Genomic DNA, 19,332 nt, shown 5'->3' on the forward strand with positions numbered 1-19,332 from the left:
GGTTTTCTCCCCTTTTTTGACCGCTGGCAGGTGTCTGTCCCCAGCAGGGCAAGGGGACGGGAGGGGACACCATGGGGGACAGGAGCAGAGCCCTCCCTGCTGTCTCCCATCACGTGAAGGTTCTGGGTATTTCTCGCCATTCCCAAAGCCGTTTCTTGCAGGCTTTGCCTGTAAATGACTTTAATCTTCATAAGCCCAAAAAGTAAAGCTGCTTATCCGGCCGGGCCCTGCTGGAGCGCTGGCAGGAGCGGGGGGGACGTGGACAAGAGAAGGGGGGGGGTCAGTCCAGGGGAGAGGAAACCCCACGGAGCTCCATCACATCCCTCATCCCCATCCCATCCCCTCCGGACATCCCAACACCCCGAGGCCTCAGGGAAGGGGGTCAGCAGCACATCTCCCCTCTGCACGCTCCCTCCCACACATCCCGGAGCTGTGCCCGTGTGCCACCACTCCCTTTTTTTCCCCTTTCACCTCGCTCCAAGAGGAATCTCGGTCTCAATCCTGGCCCAAAGCAGGCGGAGAGCTGCCGCCCGGGGCTTGCCAAGCCGGCAGCCGGCGGAGCCGGTGCTCTGCGCGGCGTTTAACGCTGAATAATTCCCTGCGGATGAGCGGAACTATTCTAAACCTGCCAGACGCCACCGGCACCCAGCTCCCGCCAGGGATTCCACGGGGACAGCTTTGGGGACAGAGCCCGGGACATCGGGGTCTCGCGCAGGGAAGGCAGCGAGGTTCAGGAATCAGCCCCAAACCGCGGCCCCTGCCAGCTCGGAGCGTCAGAAAGTAAAGCCTGCTCTAAAGGGGAGCTTTGGCATCGCTCCATCCCTGTCACAGCCTTGCCAGTCCTCACAAGCAGCACGGAGCCAATTGCTGCCCAGGCTGCTCATCCCCACCTCTTTGGGGAGGAGATGGGGGGGTTCACCCCCACTTTTTCCCCTGCCAGGGGACCCCCGGAGCCGCTGGCAACAGAGGGGGGCCGAGGCGGGGTGTGCCGCGTCCTTATGGAATGGTTTTTTATTACAGTTTTTAATCTCACAGTCGGTAGCATTACATGAGAATAAAGCACTGGACAGGACTGGAAAAAAAGGCCTCTGGAGACAGCATGCAAACATTGCAACGAGTTTAAAGCAAAACAACCCAAAAAAAAAAGCGTCTGGCGGGGACGCGGCCGCGCTCTCCCGACCGGGCGGCGAGTCCAGCGTGTCCCCGTCAACCATCACTTCTGTCGCTGGGGGTTTCCTTTTCATGTGTCCGTTTCATTGGTTTGTTTATTATTATTCTCCTTTTAACAACCTTCTTCTCTCTTTCTTCCTTTTTTTTTTTTTTTTTTTTTTTCTTCTTTTAATTACATTAAAAAATAAGATTCGTACTTTAGTAAAACACCCAACGCTCAGCTGGGCCCTGCTTGAAATAATAAAAAAAACGACAAAAAAAAAAAAAAAAAAAGAAAAAGAAAAAAACAAACCCAAAACAATAAACAGCCCCCCCCCCCAAAACTGAGAAAACATCAAAAAAACCCCACAAAAATAATAAAAAAAGAGCGTGGGAGACAAAAACAAAACAAAAAAAACCCCACCAAACCTAGAAAATAAAAAAAAAAACCAGACAGATTTGGAAGTTTGGGAGCAACCGGGGGAATTGCAGGGGGGGGCACCACACCCCCGGGGCTCCCTCCTGGTGCCGTGGTGGGGCAGGGGGGCTGAGTACACCCCGGTCCCCCCCACAGTGTGGGTCCCCTGTGGCTGTGGGGTGGCAGAGCCCCCCCTCACAGGTAGAGCTCCTTCTCTTTGATATGCACTAGCTGTTCACGGAGCTGGTGGAAGGACGGCCGGTGGCCGGGGTCCAGGGTCCAGCACTTCTTCATCACCTCGTAGACGACGGCCGGACAACCGTCCGGAGCATCCATCTTATAGCCCTTCTCCACGCGGGGCACCACGTCCTTCAGGGGCTGGGGGAAGTTCGGGATGTCAGGGAGGGGCTCTCCCCAGAAATTTGGGCTCAGCTCCCCCCCCCCCAAAGCCCAGCCCCTCGCTCAGCACTCACAATTCTCGGGTAAGGCACTCGCCCGAAGGAGTAGATTTCCCACAGGAGGATCCCGAAGCTCCACACGTCCGACTTGGTGGAGAATTTCTGCAGGGAGGGGGGGGAAGGGAGAGAGGTCCTGTGAGCAGGCTCAGGCAGGGGTGTGGGATCTACAATTCCACAGAAGATTGTGGACTTTGGGTGCGGGAATCAGCAGCGGTGTAGAATTCTTTTGCTGGATAATGGCTTAAGAAAAATATGGAGCTCAATCGAAAGCTATGCTTATGCTTTTTTGCTTTGCTTGCTTTTAGCCATGCAGATTTGCCAGTTAGCCAACCTAAAACAAATGTTTGGGTGACTTTAGCTAATGCTTCAGGTTTAGATACCATGTGTGCGTCCAACACGACCCCCGAGAAACCATTTTCTGCCTATTTGGTTGGTGTGCCGGTAGATGTCTGGTCAATCCCAAAAGATGTTCAAAAAGCTGTATCAGGCACATTTATGGGATCATCCCCAAATAATCTTTGGATTCCAGGGGATGCATGGGAACAGTGGGTTCCTCACCTTCCCAAGGCATCTTCTGAGCCTCAAGAATTAGAGATCCTTGGCTCTGTGTACATGACCTAGTGTGTCAAATTTAATTATACAGGGGAAGATCCATCTTTAGCTAAAGATGTTACTCCCTTTCACAGCACATTTAAAAATCAGACCTCACGGCGCAACTATACTTCTTCAATTCAATCTGCATTTAATATTTCCTTCCAATTCTGGAAGGAAATGTTTTTTTTTTATTTGTGGAGACAGGGTTTGGCCTGCTATCCCAGCACACACCACAGGATCAAGGGTGGCAAGGGATCCTCCCCACCCTCAGGGCAGCTGCTTTTGGGGTCAGACAGCGGGAAGTGGCACTCAAGCACCATCTCTGGGACAGCCTGGGAAGCTCCCTCCTCCCGCAGCTTCCACCATATCCCTCTGCTCACCCACCTTTTCTCTAAGTGCTTCTGGTGCTGTCCACTTGACGGGCAGCTTGCCCGTGTCCTGTGTGGAGGAGGCTTCCTTGGTGAGCCCGAAATCGCTGACCTTGGCGATGTTGTCCTCCGAGACCAGCACGTTCCTCGCCGCCAGGTCCCGGTGCACGAAGTTGTTGGCTTCCAGGTACTCCATGGCTTCACAGACATCTCTGGGAGGGGTGGGAGGCACAAGGGGGTTGGCAGGGCGGCCCCAAGGCGAGGGTGGGGCGGGTCAGGGTGGTGGGCATGGCCTTGCCTGGTACTTACAAGGAGAACTTGAGCAGACAGTCTGCCCCGAGCACCGACCGCCCGCGCGACCGCAGGTAGTCTACTAGGCTGCCCTGGAGGCAGGGAAGGACAGAGAGCTGGGGTCAGCAGGGCCAGCAGCCCACCTGCTGCCCCTCCCTCACAGGGCAGGACCAGGGCATGGCACCCCTCCCTTGTGGGGCAGGAACAGGGCAGATGTCTCCTTAAGATGGGGCAGGACCAGGGCAGATGTCCCTTTAGGATGGGGCAGGACCAGAGGAGATGTCCCTTTAGGATAGGACAGGACCCAGGGATGATGTCCCTTTAGGATGGGGCAGGACCCAAGGATGATGTCCCTTTAGGATAGGACAGGACCAGGGGAGACATTCCTTTAGGTTGGGGTTGGACTAAAGAGATGTCTGTCCCTTATGGGACAGGACCCAGGGATGGTGTCCCTTTAGGATGGGGCAGGACCAGAGGAGATGTCCCTTTAGGATAGGACAGGACCCAGGGATGGTGTCCCTTTAGGATGGGGCAGGACCAGAGGAGATGTCCCTTTAGGATGGGGCAGGACCCAAGGATGATGTCCCTTTAGGATGGGGCAGGACCCAAGGATGATGTCCCTTTAGGATGGGGCAGGACCCAGGGATGATGTGTGTCCCTTATGGGACAGGACCAGGGATGGTGTCCCTTTAGGATAGGACTGGACCCAGGGATGGTGTCCCTTTAGGATGGGGCAGGACCAGAGGAGATGTCCCTTTAGGACAGGACAGGACCCAGGGATGTTGTCCCTTCAAACAAGGGGCAGGACACAAGGATGATGTCCCTCTCTCAAGGGGCACATCTGGGGATGCCAACCCTCGCTGGGGGCCAGCGATGGCACACGGGACACGCCACCTGCAGCCACCACTGTGGCCCCAGCGAGATGCAGCCCAAGCTGGCATGACCCAGCTGTGCCAGCGTGAAGCCCCAGGAGCGTGGGGGGGGACAAGGGGACAGAGGGGGAGGGCAGGTGGCCGGGTTGGGGGGGGGGTCTCACCTTGGCCATGTACTCGGTGACGATGTAAAGGCCACTCTTCTCCTCCACAATCACCCCCAGCAGCTGCACCAGGTTGCTGTGTCGAAGCTGCCTGCGCGGCACAGGAGGGCTCAGGGCAGGGGTTTGGGGACAAGAGGGGTGTCAGGGAGCACCCACCGCTGCTCACAGGGACAGAGGTGCCCCCTCCCTCACGCTGTCCCCCCACGGAGGGCGACACTCACGTCATGACGGACGCCTCTGCCAGGAAGGCCTGCGCTGTGGCGTCGTTTTTAATGCACTTCACGGCGACTTTGTTCCCCCGGTAATCCCCCAGCATCACGTCTGCAGGCCAGGAGAGACGGGCACAGGAGGCACTGGGAAGCGTCCCAGCCTCCTCCTGGGGCCCCACAGCACCCTGGGGGGGAGGGGGGGGGGCTACAGAGGAGCTCCCCCCACATTCAGGGCCACCACGGGCTGGGGACAGCGGGCTCACCTCCGAATTCCCCTTTGCCAATGATCTGTAGCAACTTGAGGTCCTTCATGTTGAGGGCCCAGCCGCCTGCACGGGGGAAGAAGGGGGAGTGAGGGGGTGCCGGGGGGTCCCCGGGGGCAGGGGAGGGGGCGCGGCCACTCACTGCGGGAGAACTCGTCCTGCGCTGCCACCGTGCCCTCCATCAGCTTGGGTTTGATGAGGCGGGTGCAGAGCCCGTCCGCGTCCGTGGTGTAATGCTGGGGGGGACGCGGCGGGGCGCGGGTGACACCCTGGCACAGGGGTGGGTGACACCCCGGCGGCGCCGGGCTCTGAGGTCCCACCAGGTGGCAGCACGAGGCCACGGACAGGCCTGGTGGCAGCCGAAGGTCCTTGTCCCTCCTCCCTCCTCCTGGTCCCTGTCCCCAGCGTCCCCACCCCAGGGCACCAGCGGAGGAGGAAGAGCACCCACCGCCCCCCCAGGCTCCACACCTGCGGCCCCTCAAGCTCTGATGTCCCCGCACGTCCCCACGGCGGCCGGACGGAGACGCCAGCGGAGACCTCACCTCCACCAGCTGCATGAGGTTCTCGAAGTAGACCTCCTCGTCGATGCTGAGCTTGCTGGAGGAGTAGATGATGCGGTAGTGCTCCACCTTGCCCTCGCAGCTGACGCACAGGGTGTAGTCCCCGGGGTAGTTGGTGCTCTCCCGCACCAGGAACAGCCCCGTCTCGGGGGGGTACAGCAGCCGCTCCGCCTGCTCCCGCGTGATCTTCCCGTGGAACCACCTGCAGGGCCACGGAGGGTGGGCTGAGGGCTGCCCGCACCCCTGTGGGGCTGTGTTTGCATCGGGGGCAGCTTCTGGCCCTGCCTGCGTGGGGACGGTGCTCCTCGCCGTCCCCGGTGCTCCTCGCTGTCCCCACCCACCCCGTGACACAGCTCCTTCCACGGCGTCCTGCTCCCCTCCTCCTGGCCCCAGCTGGGATTCTGTCCCTCTGCACGCTCCCAGGAGGTTCCTCCTCCAGCCTGGGAGTCACTGGCAGCTCTGGGATGCAGCAGGAACATCAAACCCGTCTGCCTCCCTTCCCTCCTGTGCAAACCCCATTCCAACCTTCCCTCTTCCTCCCAGCAGCCTTTACAACCCCAGCCTTGGCTAAAAAAAAAACAATTTAAAACACAACCCAACTGTTGAATCACCCTCCCAGCCACGCAGGCAACTCCCAAAACGCTCAGAGCTCTCCCCCCAGCAGCAAATCCCAACCCCAAATCCACGCTGCTGCCCCTTGTGCCCTCTGAGGAATGTCCCTTCTGCTGAGACACAGCTCTGGCCACAGGGACGCTCCAGCCCAAGCCACGTCCCCCGGGAGCCAGAGCCCTGGCTGGATACTCACGGCATGAGGCTGAGCTTGATGCCAGCTTTGACCCCTTCCCGCTTCTGGACGTAGTTAGCAGGAATGATGCCCTCCCTGCCCACCTTGTTCTTCGCCTTGTACCAGTTGGGGTCCTGTGGGCACAGGGGGATGTCACGACGAGCCCACGGCCCCTGCATCCCACCCGAGGAGCTCTCCAGGGGCTCCCCAAGCACCCCTGCACCCCCTGGCTGGCTGCAGGAAGGATGGGATGAGCAGCGCATCGGGGTCGCTGCTGGGACCACCAAACCCCAATGCTGGTGGCCCCACAGGGCTCAGTGTGATCCCCTCCCAACCCCCCAGAGCCCCCCAAACCCAGAGCCCCTCTTTTCCTTCCCCGCGGAGGAGCCCAGCACCGCTGCCTCTCCCATCCCTCCTCCACCTCCCGGGAGGCGCTCGCCTTTCGGAGAAACCTTAACTAACGAGGCCGGGAATTAATTAACCGAGCTCGCGGCCCGACTGACGCCCAGCGGGACCGGCAGGGCCAGGGGCTGTCACTGGCACGTGCCACGGGGCGCAGGGACGCGGCGAGGGGACACCTTACCTTGGTGACGGCGACGATGGTGAGCACGTCCCCTTTGCTGAAGGGCAGGTCCTGCTCGGCGGTACCGTGGAAGTTGTACTTGGCGATACATTCCGTACCGGACGGCCACACGGCCTGGCAGGAGCAGGGGGTGCCATCAGAGCCCTGCCTGAGCGTGTCACCCACCCCTGGCACCCCCCGACCCGCGGGGACCCCCCTGGCAGGTGCGAACCCAAACGGGGTCTATTTAAACCAAGTGTCCCCACGTCCCTGCCGAGCGCTGGGGCCACCTCTGGATGGCTCCATCGCCTCCTCTCCTCGCCCAGAGCTCACCTGCATCCCTGACATCTTCTCAGGAGGCTGGGGAGCGACTCTCACAGGGGGGACGCGTCACTTGGTACCATGAGACCTGCACGGGGGGAAGGGACGGCTGAGAACGGGGCACGGCGGGAATGAGGTGCAAGGAGGACGCAGCACCCCCGCCAAGGATGCTCTCAGGCCAGGTGAGCATCTCTTCTCCCTCCAAGAACGGGTCCTGCGTCCAAAATATCCCCAGACTGGGGTGGAAGTGGGAGCTCCGGGCCTGCTCAGCCCCTGCAGTCGGGATGGGAGCAGCTGCTCACCCGGATCAGGCGGCATTTGCACGGATACAGCTTGTGAAGAGCTGAGTTTTTGAGTGCAGCATCTGCATCGAGGAGAAGTCCAGCACAGCATGGACGGGTGGAGATGCCCAGAGAAGGGAAGGGAACAGAGATGACCTCCAGAAGGTCCATCCCACTCCTCTCCCAGGCTACACAGCCAGAGCCCTGCTCTCCCTGGTGACCCACACGTGGAAACATCCAGCCCTGAGAGCTTCCCAGGCCTGGGATCCAAAAGAAACAAACCAAAAGTGCTCCCTGCAGCACAAAAACCGCTGGGACTCTGGGACGTGCAGCTCCTAAAGCCCAGGGGGATGTGCTGCCCGGGGGTGCTGTGCTCTGGGATGGCTGTGTGGGAGGGAGGGGAACAAACCCGGCTTTATTCCCGCCGCTCCAGCCCCCGGCACGGGATGAAGTCACCGGCCCCACAATCAAACCAGGCTTTCTTGGGCTGGGGCACCGGGGTCGTGCTGGGCTGGGGGGGGTACAGATGGGGGGACACAGGCAGAGCAACCCCCGAAACCCACCCAAATACTGACGAATTCATCACCTCCATCGGGGTCACCACCGGCAGCCCCGCCGCGGTGTCGGTCAGCGGCTGGGAGTATTTTGGGAAGGAGGAAGTGAAACGAGGGGCAAGGCCGAGGACAGGAGGAGGAAGGAGATAAGGGGCAGAGCTGCGGGAGGAAGAGCGCGGTGAGAACGCGGCCCTGTTTCCACCACGTGCCCGCAGCGATCCGGAAAAGGCGTCACGCTGCCACCCAGCACCTTCCTCGCCTTCCCCCAGCGCGGGGACGCGGCGCACGGCGCCCCGTTTCTGGCAGAAATGGAGGCTCGGGTGTTCGCCCCAAAAACCAGAGTCCGGGGACCTGAGGGGTTTCCATCACCACAGAGTTGGGTGGGTTTCTTTGCCAGCCAGCCCTGAAAAAGCTGGAGATGGCACCCAAACCCAGCTTGATGGCACCCTGGAGTGCCAGGATCCAGGGGAGGGCAGAGCCCGGCAATTCTGGGCCGGGGAGCACCAGCTGGGATCCAGAGTGCATCCACAGCTGGGAGCAAACAATCCCAGCTCCACCCAGAACATCCCCAGCTCCAACCCGCTGCCGTTTCAAGCTGTTTTTTGCTTAGATTTTGGATTTACACCTGGCACGGAACAAAAATTTCAGCCAGGGGTCTGGATCCCACCGGTCCGAAACGCAGCACCAGAAAACCAGGGAATGAACTCCGCTCTCTAGGCCGGGGAGGGATTTGGCTGACGCCTGGAAGGAGGTTTAAGGGGGGGATTTCCCATCGCTGGGGCTCTCAGCCCTGTTCCCCATCCAGCGTCCCGTGGGGACACCGAGCACAGGCTGGTTCTGGGTGTTGCTCAAGGAGAGCTCCGGCCCGAAGCCCTGAGTCAGCGCTTCCCACCGGCCTTATTTCCAAATAGCCAAAAATCAGCAGGATGGATGGAGGTTTCACCCCAGGTGTGACCAGCTGGAAAACCCTGGAGCCGGTGCAAGGGAAGCCCAAAGGTTCGTCCCACGTTTCCCACCCCGTGCAGGAGCGGAATCCTCCCAGTCCCAAAGGCCGCTTGTTTGGGCTTTCAGCTCACGGATGTCACCAGCATTTATATTTGATAAATGCAGCGAGGATACAAAATTCACAGCCTGCCTTCATAAAGAAAATTTCTTTTCCCTGCTAAAGAGGAAACTGCCTGAGCAAAAACCCCACCAAGAACACGCTCCAGCCAGCCCAGGCTTTTTTATCTTCCCGGATCGTGGATATTCATGGCACAGGACCGTGGCATTGTTGTAATTACACACAATAAATCCGCCTTTCAGTTTTAAAGAGGAAGGTGGTTAAAACACCAGAGGCTGCCCCTCAGCCCGACACAGGCCTTCCTCCTGTGAGCCTCATTTTCTTTTTAATCGTTACCTAATTTCTGCCTCAAAGCCGAGACTTTCCGAGGAAGAGGAGGAGGAAACCACACGGGGCAGCTGCCAAGCAGCCCCCCGAAGGCCTCATGTGACAGCCAGCGGTTCCTGCCGCGCGTCACCCGCGCCAGCCCCGGCCCCCCGCGCCCGCTTCCGCCCGCCCCGCACATCCCTTGGGATGCTGGGCTGGGAGAAGGACGTGGAGATGCTGCCGGAGTGGATCCACAGCCTAAAAGCAGCATCCTGCGCCTGCCGGGAGAACACGGGCATCGCCCCTTCTCTCCTCCAGGAGGACGTGCGGCAGCACATGAAAGAAATTAATAATCATTTAAAAAATTAGCCAGGGAGCAGCCGGGCCGATTGGGCAGAGCCGAGTGCTGGGTTTGGCCGTTCCCAGCCCTGCCAGGCCAGGGTTTGTTCCCTCCCCACTCCCGAACAGGGCTCAGGATGTGCTCAGGTGAAACCAAAACCCAGCTCCCTTGTTTGCCCAGCGGAGCATCCTCCGTGCAGGAGCCCCGGGGAGGGATCTCACCCCCCAGGCCCATCCCATGCCTCCCCCACGGCCCTGCTCCCGCATTTCCCCGTGGGAAGGCCGGCCCAGCCGCCAGGAGCCGGGCAAGGCGGGCAGGGCAGGCACAGCCAACACCTCTGAGAATCCAAAGGGCACCGGGAAATGAGCTGGGGACAGCGTTCCTCTCATTAATCAAAATAAAATCCAGTCGTGCCAGGCCCACGGGTGGGTTGGGAGAGGAGTTTGGGACCTCCACTGGAGCGCCATCACCACGGGGTGGGCAGGGTGAAGGATGCTGCATCTCAGTTTCAAAGCCAAGCAGGGGAGGGGGGCAGCACCTGCCCAGCAGCAGGATGACTCTGTTGAAATGAAGTTTGGCTGTTGATGGCACAGAAGCCTCATTCCCAATGGGAACAGGTGTGTGGGCACCACTCACACCCACCCCCTTCCATGCATCCACCTCCCAATAAAGTCCTCTAAACTTCAAAAAACAACCAAAAAAAAAAAAAAAAAAAAAAAATCCCAAACCAACCCCAAAGCAGACAACATCCTCCCTGCCTCTGAAAGATGTTATCTGCTGTTATTACAACGAACACCTACGATTACACTAATCGAAAGAAAAATGTTCCTCCTTCATCTCGCCCGCCAGCTCGCAGCGTTTCGGAACTGCTCCCCCAAACCAGCCCCAGCCGGGTGCCCTGCTGCAAAAAAAGGGGGGGAAGGAGCCTCTTCTTTCAGGGTTTTTTAAAATACTTTTAGAAGAGAAAGAGAGGATGCTGCTGGTCAGAGAGCTGGAGGCACCTGGGGGACAGGTGGAGGCCTGGAGAGAAGCTGCTCCCGACCCCACATTGTGGAGAGGATTTCCTGGTGCTCCTTTTTGCCCTACACAAACCTCACCAGGGCCACTTTCCACCACAAATCACCCGAGTGTCCCCTTCCCAGGTGCTGTCACCTGGGGACGGGGACAGGACGCGGAGTGGGGCACGGAAGGGTTTTTTTTTTTTTTTTTGGCAAACGCTCACTCAAAACCGAAAAGCTGGGGGCAGGCAGTGGTCAAAGGGCAAAGAAGCACCCCAAAAGTCCCTGGCTTTGCAGGGGTTACCCCACGCCTCCAGCACTCCCACGCCGCTGGTGCTCCACGAGGGAGGACGGGGATGCTCCCAAAACCTCCCGCATCCCTCCGGGGACCTCTCGGGACACTCCCTGCCCCGCCAGGATGGGGCCGTGCTCCTGCGTGGCTCCAGTGGGAACAAACCCCTGTCCCGGGAGGAAGGCTGCCATCCTCCTCCTCCCGCTCCCCAGCCCTCGCACCTCCGATTTGCCTTTTTTTTTTTTTTTTTTTTTTTTTCCCGACTTTTTGATTTTTAGGGGGACTTTTTTTTTTTTTTTTTTTTTTTTTTTTCCGCCCGATGGCACAACCCCTTTCGCTCTCGCTAAACCAACGAGCAACAGCCGCGGCTATAAATAACCCGCCGCCGCCTTAGTGCCCAGAAAAAAAAAAAAAAAAAAAAAAAAACCAACAAAAACCAACAAAAAAAACACCCCCCAAATTTTAAAACACTCAAACCAACCATGCGCCGCCAGCCCCTCCGAGCAGCCGGGAGCCCGGGATGTCCCCGCAGCTCCCGTTCCCGCGGGCCTTTGTACGGGATGGGGATGCAGCGGCAGCGGAGGTGGCACCCCCGGCGGGGCTCGGGCGCGGCGGGACCCCCGCAGCATCCCCTTGCTGTGGCGGGGGTCGCTCTCCGCCTCCCCGCCGGACGGGAAGGGGGGGTGAGGGGTCCCCGGGGACCGCGGAGCGGCCGTGCCGGGGTCACCGGGGGTCAGGCGGGGCCGGACCCCCGCACCCCCCCCCTCCGCCCCATTGTCCGCGCCCGGCGCCGCCGTCACTCACCTCCCTCCGGGCAGGGGCTCAGCCCGCCGCCGGCTGCTCCATGCGGCGCCGCCGGGGCCTCCGGGCTCGGCGGGGCCGGCGGGGGGGCGCGGGGGGGGGGGCGGAAGGGGCGGGGGAAGCCGGAGCCGCCGCCGCCGCCGCCGGCGGAGCGCGGCGGGGCCCAGCGCGGCGCGGGGGGCGCGGGGCGGGCGGGGCGCGGGGGGTCCCGGGGCGGCGGGGCCGGAGGGACGGACCGAGGGAAGGGAGGGACGGAGGGACGGAGGGAGCGGCGCCCGGAACCGGAGCGCCCCGAGCGCAGCGCGCATGCGCCAAGAGCACCGCGCCGGCGGCGGGGCGGGGGCACCGGGAGGCGCGCGGCGCCACCTGGCGGCCACCGCCGGCAGCGCCACAAACCGGGGACAGCGGGACCGACACCGGGAACGGCAGCGGGAACGGCAGCGGGAACGGCAGCGGGAACGGCGGGGACAACGGGGACAGAGGGACCGACAGCGGGAACGGTAGCGGGAACGGCAGCGGGACAGAGGGGACAGCGGGGACAGAGGGACCGACAACGGGAACGGCAGCGGGAACGGCAGCGGGGACAGAGGAACCGACAGCGGGGACAGAGGAACCGACAGCGGGAACGGCAGCGTGGAACGGCAGCGGGGACAGAGGAACCGACAGCGGGAACGGCAGCGGGAACGGCAGCGGGGACAGAGGAACCGACAGCGGGAACGGCAGCGGGGAACGGCAGCGGGGACAGAGGAACCGACAGCGGGAACGGCAGCGGGAACGGCAGCGGGGACAGAGGAACCGACAGCGGGGACAGAGGAACCGACAGCGGGAACGGCAGCGGGGAACGGCAGCGGGGACAGAGGAACCGACAGCGGGAACGGCAGCGGGAACGGCAGCGGGGACAGAGGAACCGACAGCGGGAACGGCAGCAGGAACGGCAGCGGGGACAGAGGAACCGACAGCGGGAACGGCAGCGGGAACGGCAGCGGGGACAGAGGAACCGACAGCGGGAACGGCAGCGGGAACGGCAGCGGGGACAGAGGAACCGACAGCGGGAACGGCAGCGGGGAACGGCAGCGGGGACAGAGGAACCGACAGCGGGAACGGCAGCGGGGAACGGCAGCGGGGACAGAGGGACCGGCAGCGGGGACAGCGGGGACAGCGGGGGCAGCGGGAAAGGCGAGGACAGCGGGGACAGAGGAACCGACAGCGGGACCGACAGCGGGAACGGCAGCGGGAACGGCAGCGGGAACGGCGGGGACAGCGGGGACAGAGGGACCGACAGCGGGAACGGCAGAGACAGCGGGACCCGCACCGCGGATGGGAGCCGCACTGGGAACGGCAGCGGCAGCAGCGCTGGGACCTGCACTGGTACTGGCGACCCCACAGGCACCGGGACCGGCATCGGGACCCGCACCGGCAATGGGAACGGGACCCGCACCTGCACCGGAACGACACCGACACCGGGATCCGCACTGGGAACGGGATAGGGACCCGCACCAGGAGCAGCACGGGGACCGGGACCGACCCCCCGGTTCCTGCCTGGTGTGTGCTCACGTGGGTGCGAAGTGATACTGAAATGATGCTGAAATGCCAATAAAATAATAAAAAGTGTTACAAAGCCCACAATAAATAACGTTAAAATGGTCAAATGACAATGAAATGTAATATATAATAATATAATATAATATAATATAATATAATATAATATAATATAATATAATATAATATAATATAATATATATAATATAATCTTCAGGGTCCCTTCCAACCTAGCCCATTCCCTCATTCTGTGGTCCTAGAAGACATTACATGTAGAATTATTGTTATTAATAGTAACAGTAATGCAATAAAATTGCTCAAATAACTAATAGTACAGAGCATGACATCACATAAACATATCAGAGAGCATAACGTAATATAATCTCATATAACGACATGATATGACATCATAATACGGAATAAATTGAATTAATAGAATTAATAGGTGATCTTTAAGGTACCCTCCAACCCAACCCGTTCCACGGGGACAAAGGGACCGCAGGGGACAGGGAAAGTCAGGGTGCAGCACCAGGGAGGTCCAGCAGCCACGGGAGCGGGATGCAAAGCCCAGCTCATTTTTAGGAAGCACATCCTTGCTCCAACAGCGCGCAGGAAAGATCCAGGGATGTGTTCCTGGGGTGAGCCCCGAGCTGCCCCCGGCGTCTGGAATGTTCCTGTGGCCTCCGGGAGCTGTGGAAGGGGCTCCATCCTGTCCCAGGCTCCTTCTGGGAGGAACTGAAAGCAGCTGAACGTGCACCAAAAATGCACCCGCGGTCACCGGGCCACGCACCACGCCCCGGTGCACCCACCCGGCCCTGCCCTGCACGCTCTCGGCGTGCTCGGGGTGGCTGAGGATTCCACAAAAATCCTCAGCACGGCGCCGCTGGAGCCTGGAGCCCCCTCCCCGGTGGGGGAAAATCCGGGCACGAACCCAGCTTGGTGGGGAAGGGTGCCCAGCCCCAGGTGCTCCTGGCCCATCCGACCTGGGAACTCTGCCATCGGGATTTCTCCTTGTCCCGGGAGCCCCGAGACCGTCAGCATCCCCGGGGGTGGCTGGAAGGACGGCGCGGGGGTTTGGCCGAGGCCGTGCGGGGAGACACGGAGGGGAATCCTCCGGGCAAAGTCCCGGCTGGAATTTTTCCCTGGAAGGGTCTTGGTTTGAGGGTGGGCGATGCCCTGGCTGGAAGGGAAGGATGGATGCGCGGCCAGCGAGGCGGGGATGGACTTCTCCAGGAGAGGGGGCCCTTCAGCCGGCTGGAATCGGCAGGGAAAGAGAAAATAAAGAAAAGCGGGGGGAATTGCAGCGGAGGAGGAGCTGAGCGTGAAATCCCGGCCGAGTGAAGGATGGAAAATCGCCTGCCCTGTCGCTCCGCACCCCCGCCTGGTTGGATGGGCTCCTTGTGGAGCTCGGAGCCTCCGAGGGATTCCGGCAGCGCGGGCGGGATGAGAGGGGTGGGCAGGGAAAGGGAAGCGATCCCGCCGGGGATGCTCCAGACAGCGCAGGATCCGCAGGAGGTGGCTGGGAGCAGCCGAGTAAAGCCAGCGTGACAGCTCCCAGCTCATTCCAGCCTGGAGAATTCACCTTCCAGCTGGAAAGGCCCCGAAGGGAGCCGGGTTTGGCCGGTTCTGCGGCTCCCAGGGCTCCGGGGGCTCTGGGGGATGCGGGATGCTCTGCACGGGGGTCCGTCTCCGACAGATCCCCCTCCCCAAATGTCCCTCCCCGCAAAAAAATGTCCCGTCGGGGGTAACGCCCGGCGCTCCTCGGTGCCACCGGCGGAGCTGTGTCACAGGTGCCACCGGAGGGCGTTCAGGGACAGCTTCAGTGAACTAGGATCCTGCCCCCTCCATCCCAGTTCTGCTTCTCGGGGTGCCTCTTCCCCCATGCCAACCCCAAACCCCCCTCGGCTCTGGAGAGCGGCCTCATTTCGGGGCTCTCCCTCGTTCCCCTGGTGCCGGGATGTTTTTAATTGAAGGGGAGCGGGCTGGGGACGCTGGCTCTCAACAGGTGACCTTTCACCTCCGGGGTGGGACCCCCCCGTGGGACCCCCCCTCTGCCTGTGTCCCCCACCCTGACAGCACCAGCCCCGCTCTACCCACCCTGCTGGGGTTCAGGGAGATGATTTTAGGGGTGCGAGAGTGGAGCAGACAACTGGGACCCCTTGCTGTGTGGGGGGGGACATGAGAGCCTGTCCTTCTCTGCGACCCCACCTCCCACTGCTACGCTGCCACCAGGGCCAGCCTTGGGGACACCCAGGGGACAGCCAGCCCCGAATGCATCCCAGCTCTCCAGCCCACGTCCTGCAGAGTTTGAGGAGCATCCATCATCCCAGAGGCTTTTGGCTCACGCTGCCAGCGCTTGTGGGACCTGGTGGCCCCTGGTGCCCCCATCTCTCAGCCCACGGGAAATCCTGCCAGGGTGGGTGTACAGCCACGTTTGAGGGAATTCCTGGGATCCCGGAGCTTTTCCTGAGCAGGGCTTTGCGTGCAGGGAGGAGCTATCTCTGCTGTTCCCTTCTCAGCCTGGGGACAAACTCCATCCTTGCCCTCTTTCCTGCCCTCTGATTCACAGGCACCTTGTACCTGCGATGGCACAGGGCGATCGATCAGCCCAAACTCAGCCTCCCTCCCACCGGGAGGAGGGAGGGGAGGGTGGCAGGAGGGAAAAGGGTTCAGGCTGATTTGGGAGTGGCGCTGGAGCAGAGCCATGTGCCGGGTTTAATGTGCCCAGCTCCTTTGGATCCAGCTCTGCTCCGCCCACAGGTCCAACCTGGATGGATTGGAGAACCAGCAGCTTCCTCAGCCACCAGCTCCAGCACCCCAGGAGCTGCTCATGGAGGCTGAGCAGAGATTTTTATTCCCCCAAAAAGGCAGAAACCAGTGTGGAGTTCTGTGCCTGTGGAGATGCAAAGAAAAAGATGGTGTTGGGGGGTTTTCTTCTGTCACCAGTGCTGGGGACAAACAGCAAAAGTGAGACACAGAAGTATTAATCCCCATGGGGAGATGACTCCTCATAACGGATCCCAAACAGCCAAAGGACAGAAATTAGAAATGCAGGGCTCACTTTTTGGGAGGGCTGTCGGGTGTTAGAGCAATTCCTCTCTTCCATCCAGGAGAGTCACAAGTGGTTGTTCTGGCCCATTTTGGGGCTAGGGACTGACGTTCCCAGGGAGAAGATGCCACCAGCTCGAGTGCTGGCATCAGGCAGGTGTCCCAGCCAGAGGGAGAAGTCTGTGTCTGCCCAGAGCTTTTCCTGCAGGAATGACGGTGCTGGGAGCATTTGGAAGTGGAGCTGAAGCCCTGATGCCACGGCTGGACTCGTGACTCACTTTAAAACCAACCAAAAAATCAATTTTCCATGGAGTGATCAAAGCTTCCTTGGCTTATCACCACCCCGATTCCAGCAACGAAACCGTGGCGCTCGCAGACTGCCCGGGGAGTAATTGGAGGGCTTAATTGAGGAAGGTCATTAGGGGCAGGCAAAGATAGGGGAACTGGAGCCTCTCAGCTACTGTGAGTCACCGAGGCTTTCACGGCAGCAATGGTGAAAAGGGAAGGTTCAGGCTGGATACCAGGAAAAGGCTCCTCACCCAGAGGGTGGTGGGGCACTGAGCAGGGAATGGGAACGGCCCCGAGAGCGCCAGGAGCATTTTGACAACACTTTGAGGCACGGGGTGGGATTGTTGGGGTGTCTGTGCAGGGACTGGACTGATGATCCTTGGGGTCCCTTCCAGCTCAGGAGATTCCATTCTGTGATTTTATGGAGCCCAGCAGGAAAACTGGAGCCTCTCCTGGGGTGTGGTCTGTTGGATGGGGTGTGCAAGGAGCGGTGAGCACGCAGGGATTTCAGACCAAGGTCTCAGGGGTCCCTCCTGCCTTTGCAGAATGCCTGGAAAAGTCTTCCACAGGAAGACATCCATGGGATGGCTCCGTGGGATGGCTCCATCAGCATCAAGAGAGGGAGAGGTGCTAAATGTAGGTAGGGAGTTATAAAGTGGCTGCTTTGCCTCCTGCCCCATGAGGAGGAGGGAAGGATAACTCGCCTGCCCATTCCTTTCCCCTCCAGCCTCTTCCCTTCCCCTGCTCCATCCTGACACAGGGGTGACTTCTTCAGCCCTCCATGAATGGATCCTGGGGAGTCCTCCCACCAGCAAGAGGCTGTTCCACAACACTGTTGTTAATATTAAGCTGCTTATCTGCCCTGGGGCTATAAAACACTCATCTGCAAAGGGGGTAAAAAAAAATCCTGCTGTTCTTTCTATCTGCTCCTGCTTATTGCAGCCTTATCAGCACACCCAGCCAGCCCTCGGGGCACGGGAGGCACGCAATGGCTGCAGCAAACGAGGCCTGTGGTCCCACAGTGGGGCCAGCATTGCGTGTCCCCATGGGGCCAAGTCCACCCCACGGGGCCAAGTCCACCCCACGGGGACAGCACGGCACTGGTGAGTCCCCAGCAATCTCGCTGCTCTTCTGAGTCACCAGGGTAGGCACTGAGGTGCACCTCCAATGGATGATACCACCTTCCCCTGCAGCAGGGGAATGTTGGCTTTGGGATGTCCCCTGTGAGAAGTAGGTTTGGGACTCTGGTGCCTTGACCTGTGGGATGTCCCTCATGGGAAGTGGGTTTGGGATTTTGGTGCATTGACCTGTGGGATGTCCCTTATGGGAAGTGGGTTTGGGACTCTGGTGCCTTGACCTGTGGGATGTCCCTCATGGGAAGTGGGTTTGGGATTTTGGTGCATTGACCTGTGGGATGTCCCTTATGGGAAGTGGGTTTGGGATTTTGGTGCATTGACCTGTGGGATGTCCCTCATGGGAAGTGGGTTTGGGATTTTGGTGCATTGACCTGTGGGATGTCCCTTATGGGAAGTGGGTTTGGGATTTTGGTTCATTGACCTGTGGGATGTCCCTCATGGGAAGTGGGTTTGGGATTTTGGTGCATTGACCTGTGGGATGTCCCTTATGGGAAGTGGGTTTGGGATTTTGGTGCATTGACCTGTGTCCTTGTCGTAGTAGGTGGAGCTGTTATTTGGCTGGTGAACCTCATGGGTTGTCCTAAAGCCTCCACATTTTATCCAATGCCTTTGCAGGTTTGGACCTTCCCCTCCAGTGCTTTTCCTATGATATTGGGATCATGATGTTAAGGGGGGAAGACAAAGCTGGTGTGATGCCAACAGCTGCTTGTGCTGGCTCAAAGAATTCGTGTGGCTCTGGGGCTGTGTTCCCTCGGGGTTCCACCACAAACTGGTGACCAAGCAGGGCCTGGACACACGGAGTCACTCCTTTTCCCCCAGGCTGGTTTAGCGGGTCTGGACAAGCCAGGATCTCCCTGAAGTCTTGGGCAATCGGCTTCCCCGTTCTCTTCCCCACCACACTTTCATCTGTGCCTCTTCTGGGAAGCTTTTGTGCAACGCCCGATGAGTGATTGGCATTTGGACATCGCAGGAGCTCTGGCTGGAGCCCCACTGCTCGGGGTCTGGGGCTGTGGGGGCAGAATGCTGCCCTGGCAAAGGGTGCAGGACAGAGCGTGCTGCACTGGGGTTGTGCTTGTCCCCGTGTCATCGCTGCCAGGTGCTGGGGTTGGCTGGGGTGGCTTTGCGTGCAAAGCTGGGGAAAAGGAGGCAACTGGCTCTGCTGGCATGGGCTGACTGGCAGCCAATGTAAACTCTTGGGTTTGAGCTGGAGCAATTCTTGGGTTTCATTCTCTTCCTGCTGTGAAAACACCTTTGTTCCAGCCCGGAACAGCAGCAGTTTGGCTTTCTCAGCAGCCAGGGCTGAAGGTGTCCTTCCTTGTGTCCTGCCTTGTGTCTTTCCTTGTGTCCTTCCCTGTGTCCTTCCTTGCATCCTTCCTTGTGTCCTTTCTTGTGTCCTCCCTTGTGTCCTCCCTTGTGTCCTCCCTTGTGTCCCCCAGGGCCACCACCGACCGTGGTGGAGGAGGCAGATGAGGGCTCAGGTTGTACCTGGGGAGATTTAGATATTGGGAAAATTTCTTCACCATAAAGGTGGTCAGTGGTGGAGTCGCCATCCCTGGGGGTCTTAAAACCTCTGGCACGTGGAGATATGGGTTAGTGGTGGCCTTGGCACTGCTGGGCTTGATGATATTAAAGCCTTTTCCAACCTAAACAATTCCATAATTCTATAATTCTGA

General features: G+C 59.8%; 1 protein-coding gene across 1 annotated transcript; it reads right to left on the reverse strand.

The window, feature by feature from the left end:
- Nucleotides 1-986: 986 nt before the first annotated feature.
- Nucleotides 987-11,738, reverse strand: CSK (C-terminal Src kinase). Its single transcript, XM_053955187.1, has 13 exons — nt 11,652-11,738; nt 7,026-7,101; nt 6,714-6,827; nt 6,152-6,264; nt 5,329-5,548; nt 4,929-5,022; nt 4,787-4,852; nt 4,536-4,635; nt 4,315-4,405; nt 3,297-3,370; nt 3,004-3,199; nt 2,041-2,127; nt 987-1,945 (listed from the first exon to the last, which is right to left on the reverse strand). Exons 2-13 carry the CDS (start codon nt 7,038-7,040, stop codon nt 1,763-1,765), a joined length of 1,353 nt encoding a protein of 450 aa, XP_053811162.1. The 5' UTR covers nt 7,041-7,101; nt 11,652-11,738; the 3' UTR covers nt 987-1,762.
- Between the last annotated feature and the right edge of the window lie 7,594 nt (nt 11,739-19,332).

Source organism: Vidua chalybeata, chromosome 13 (assembly GCF_026979565.1).
Source record: "Vidua chalybeata isolate OUT-0048 chromosome 13, bVidCha1 merged haplotype, whole genome shotgun sequence".
In the NCBI taxonomy this organism is placed as follows: domain Eukaryota; kingdom Metazoa; phylum Chordata; class Aves; order Passeriformes; family Viduidae; genus Vidua; species Vidua chalybeata.

Excerpts from the sequence above, each read along its gene's own strand:
- CSK (XM_053955187.1), bottom strand. Across the intron at positions 4,406-4,535 it reads GCAGAGGCGTCCGTCATGAC|GCAGCTTCGACACAGCAACC; the intron begins GTGAGTGTCGCC and ends TGTGCCGCGCAG. Across the intron at positions 2,128-3,003 it reads CAGAAGCACTTAGAGAAAAG|AAATTCTCCACCAAGTCGGA; the intron begins GTGGGTGAGCAG and ends CCCTCCCTGCAG.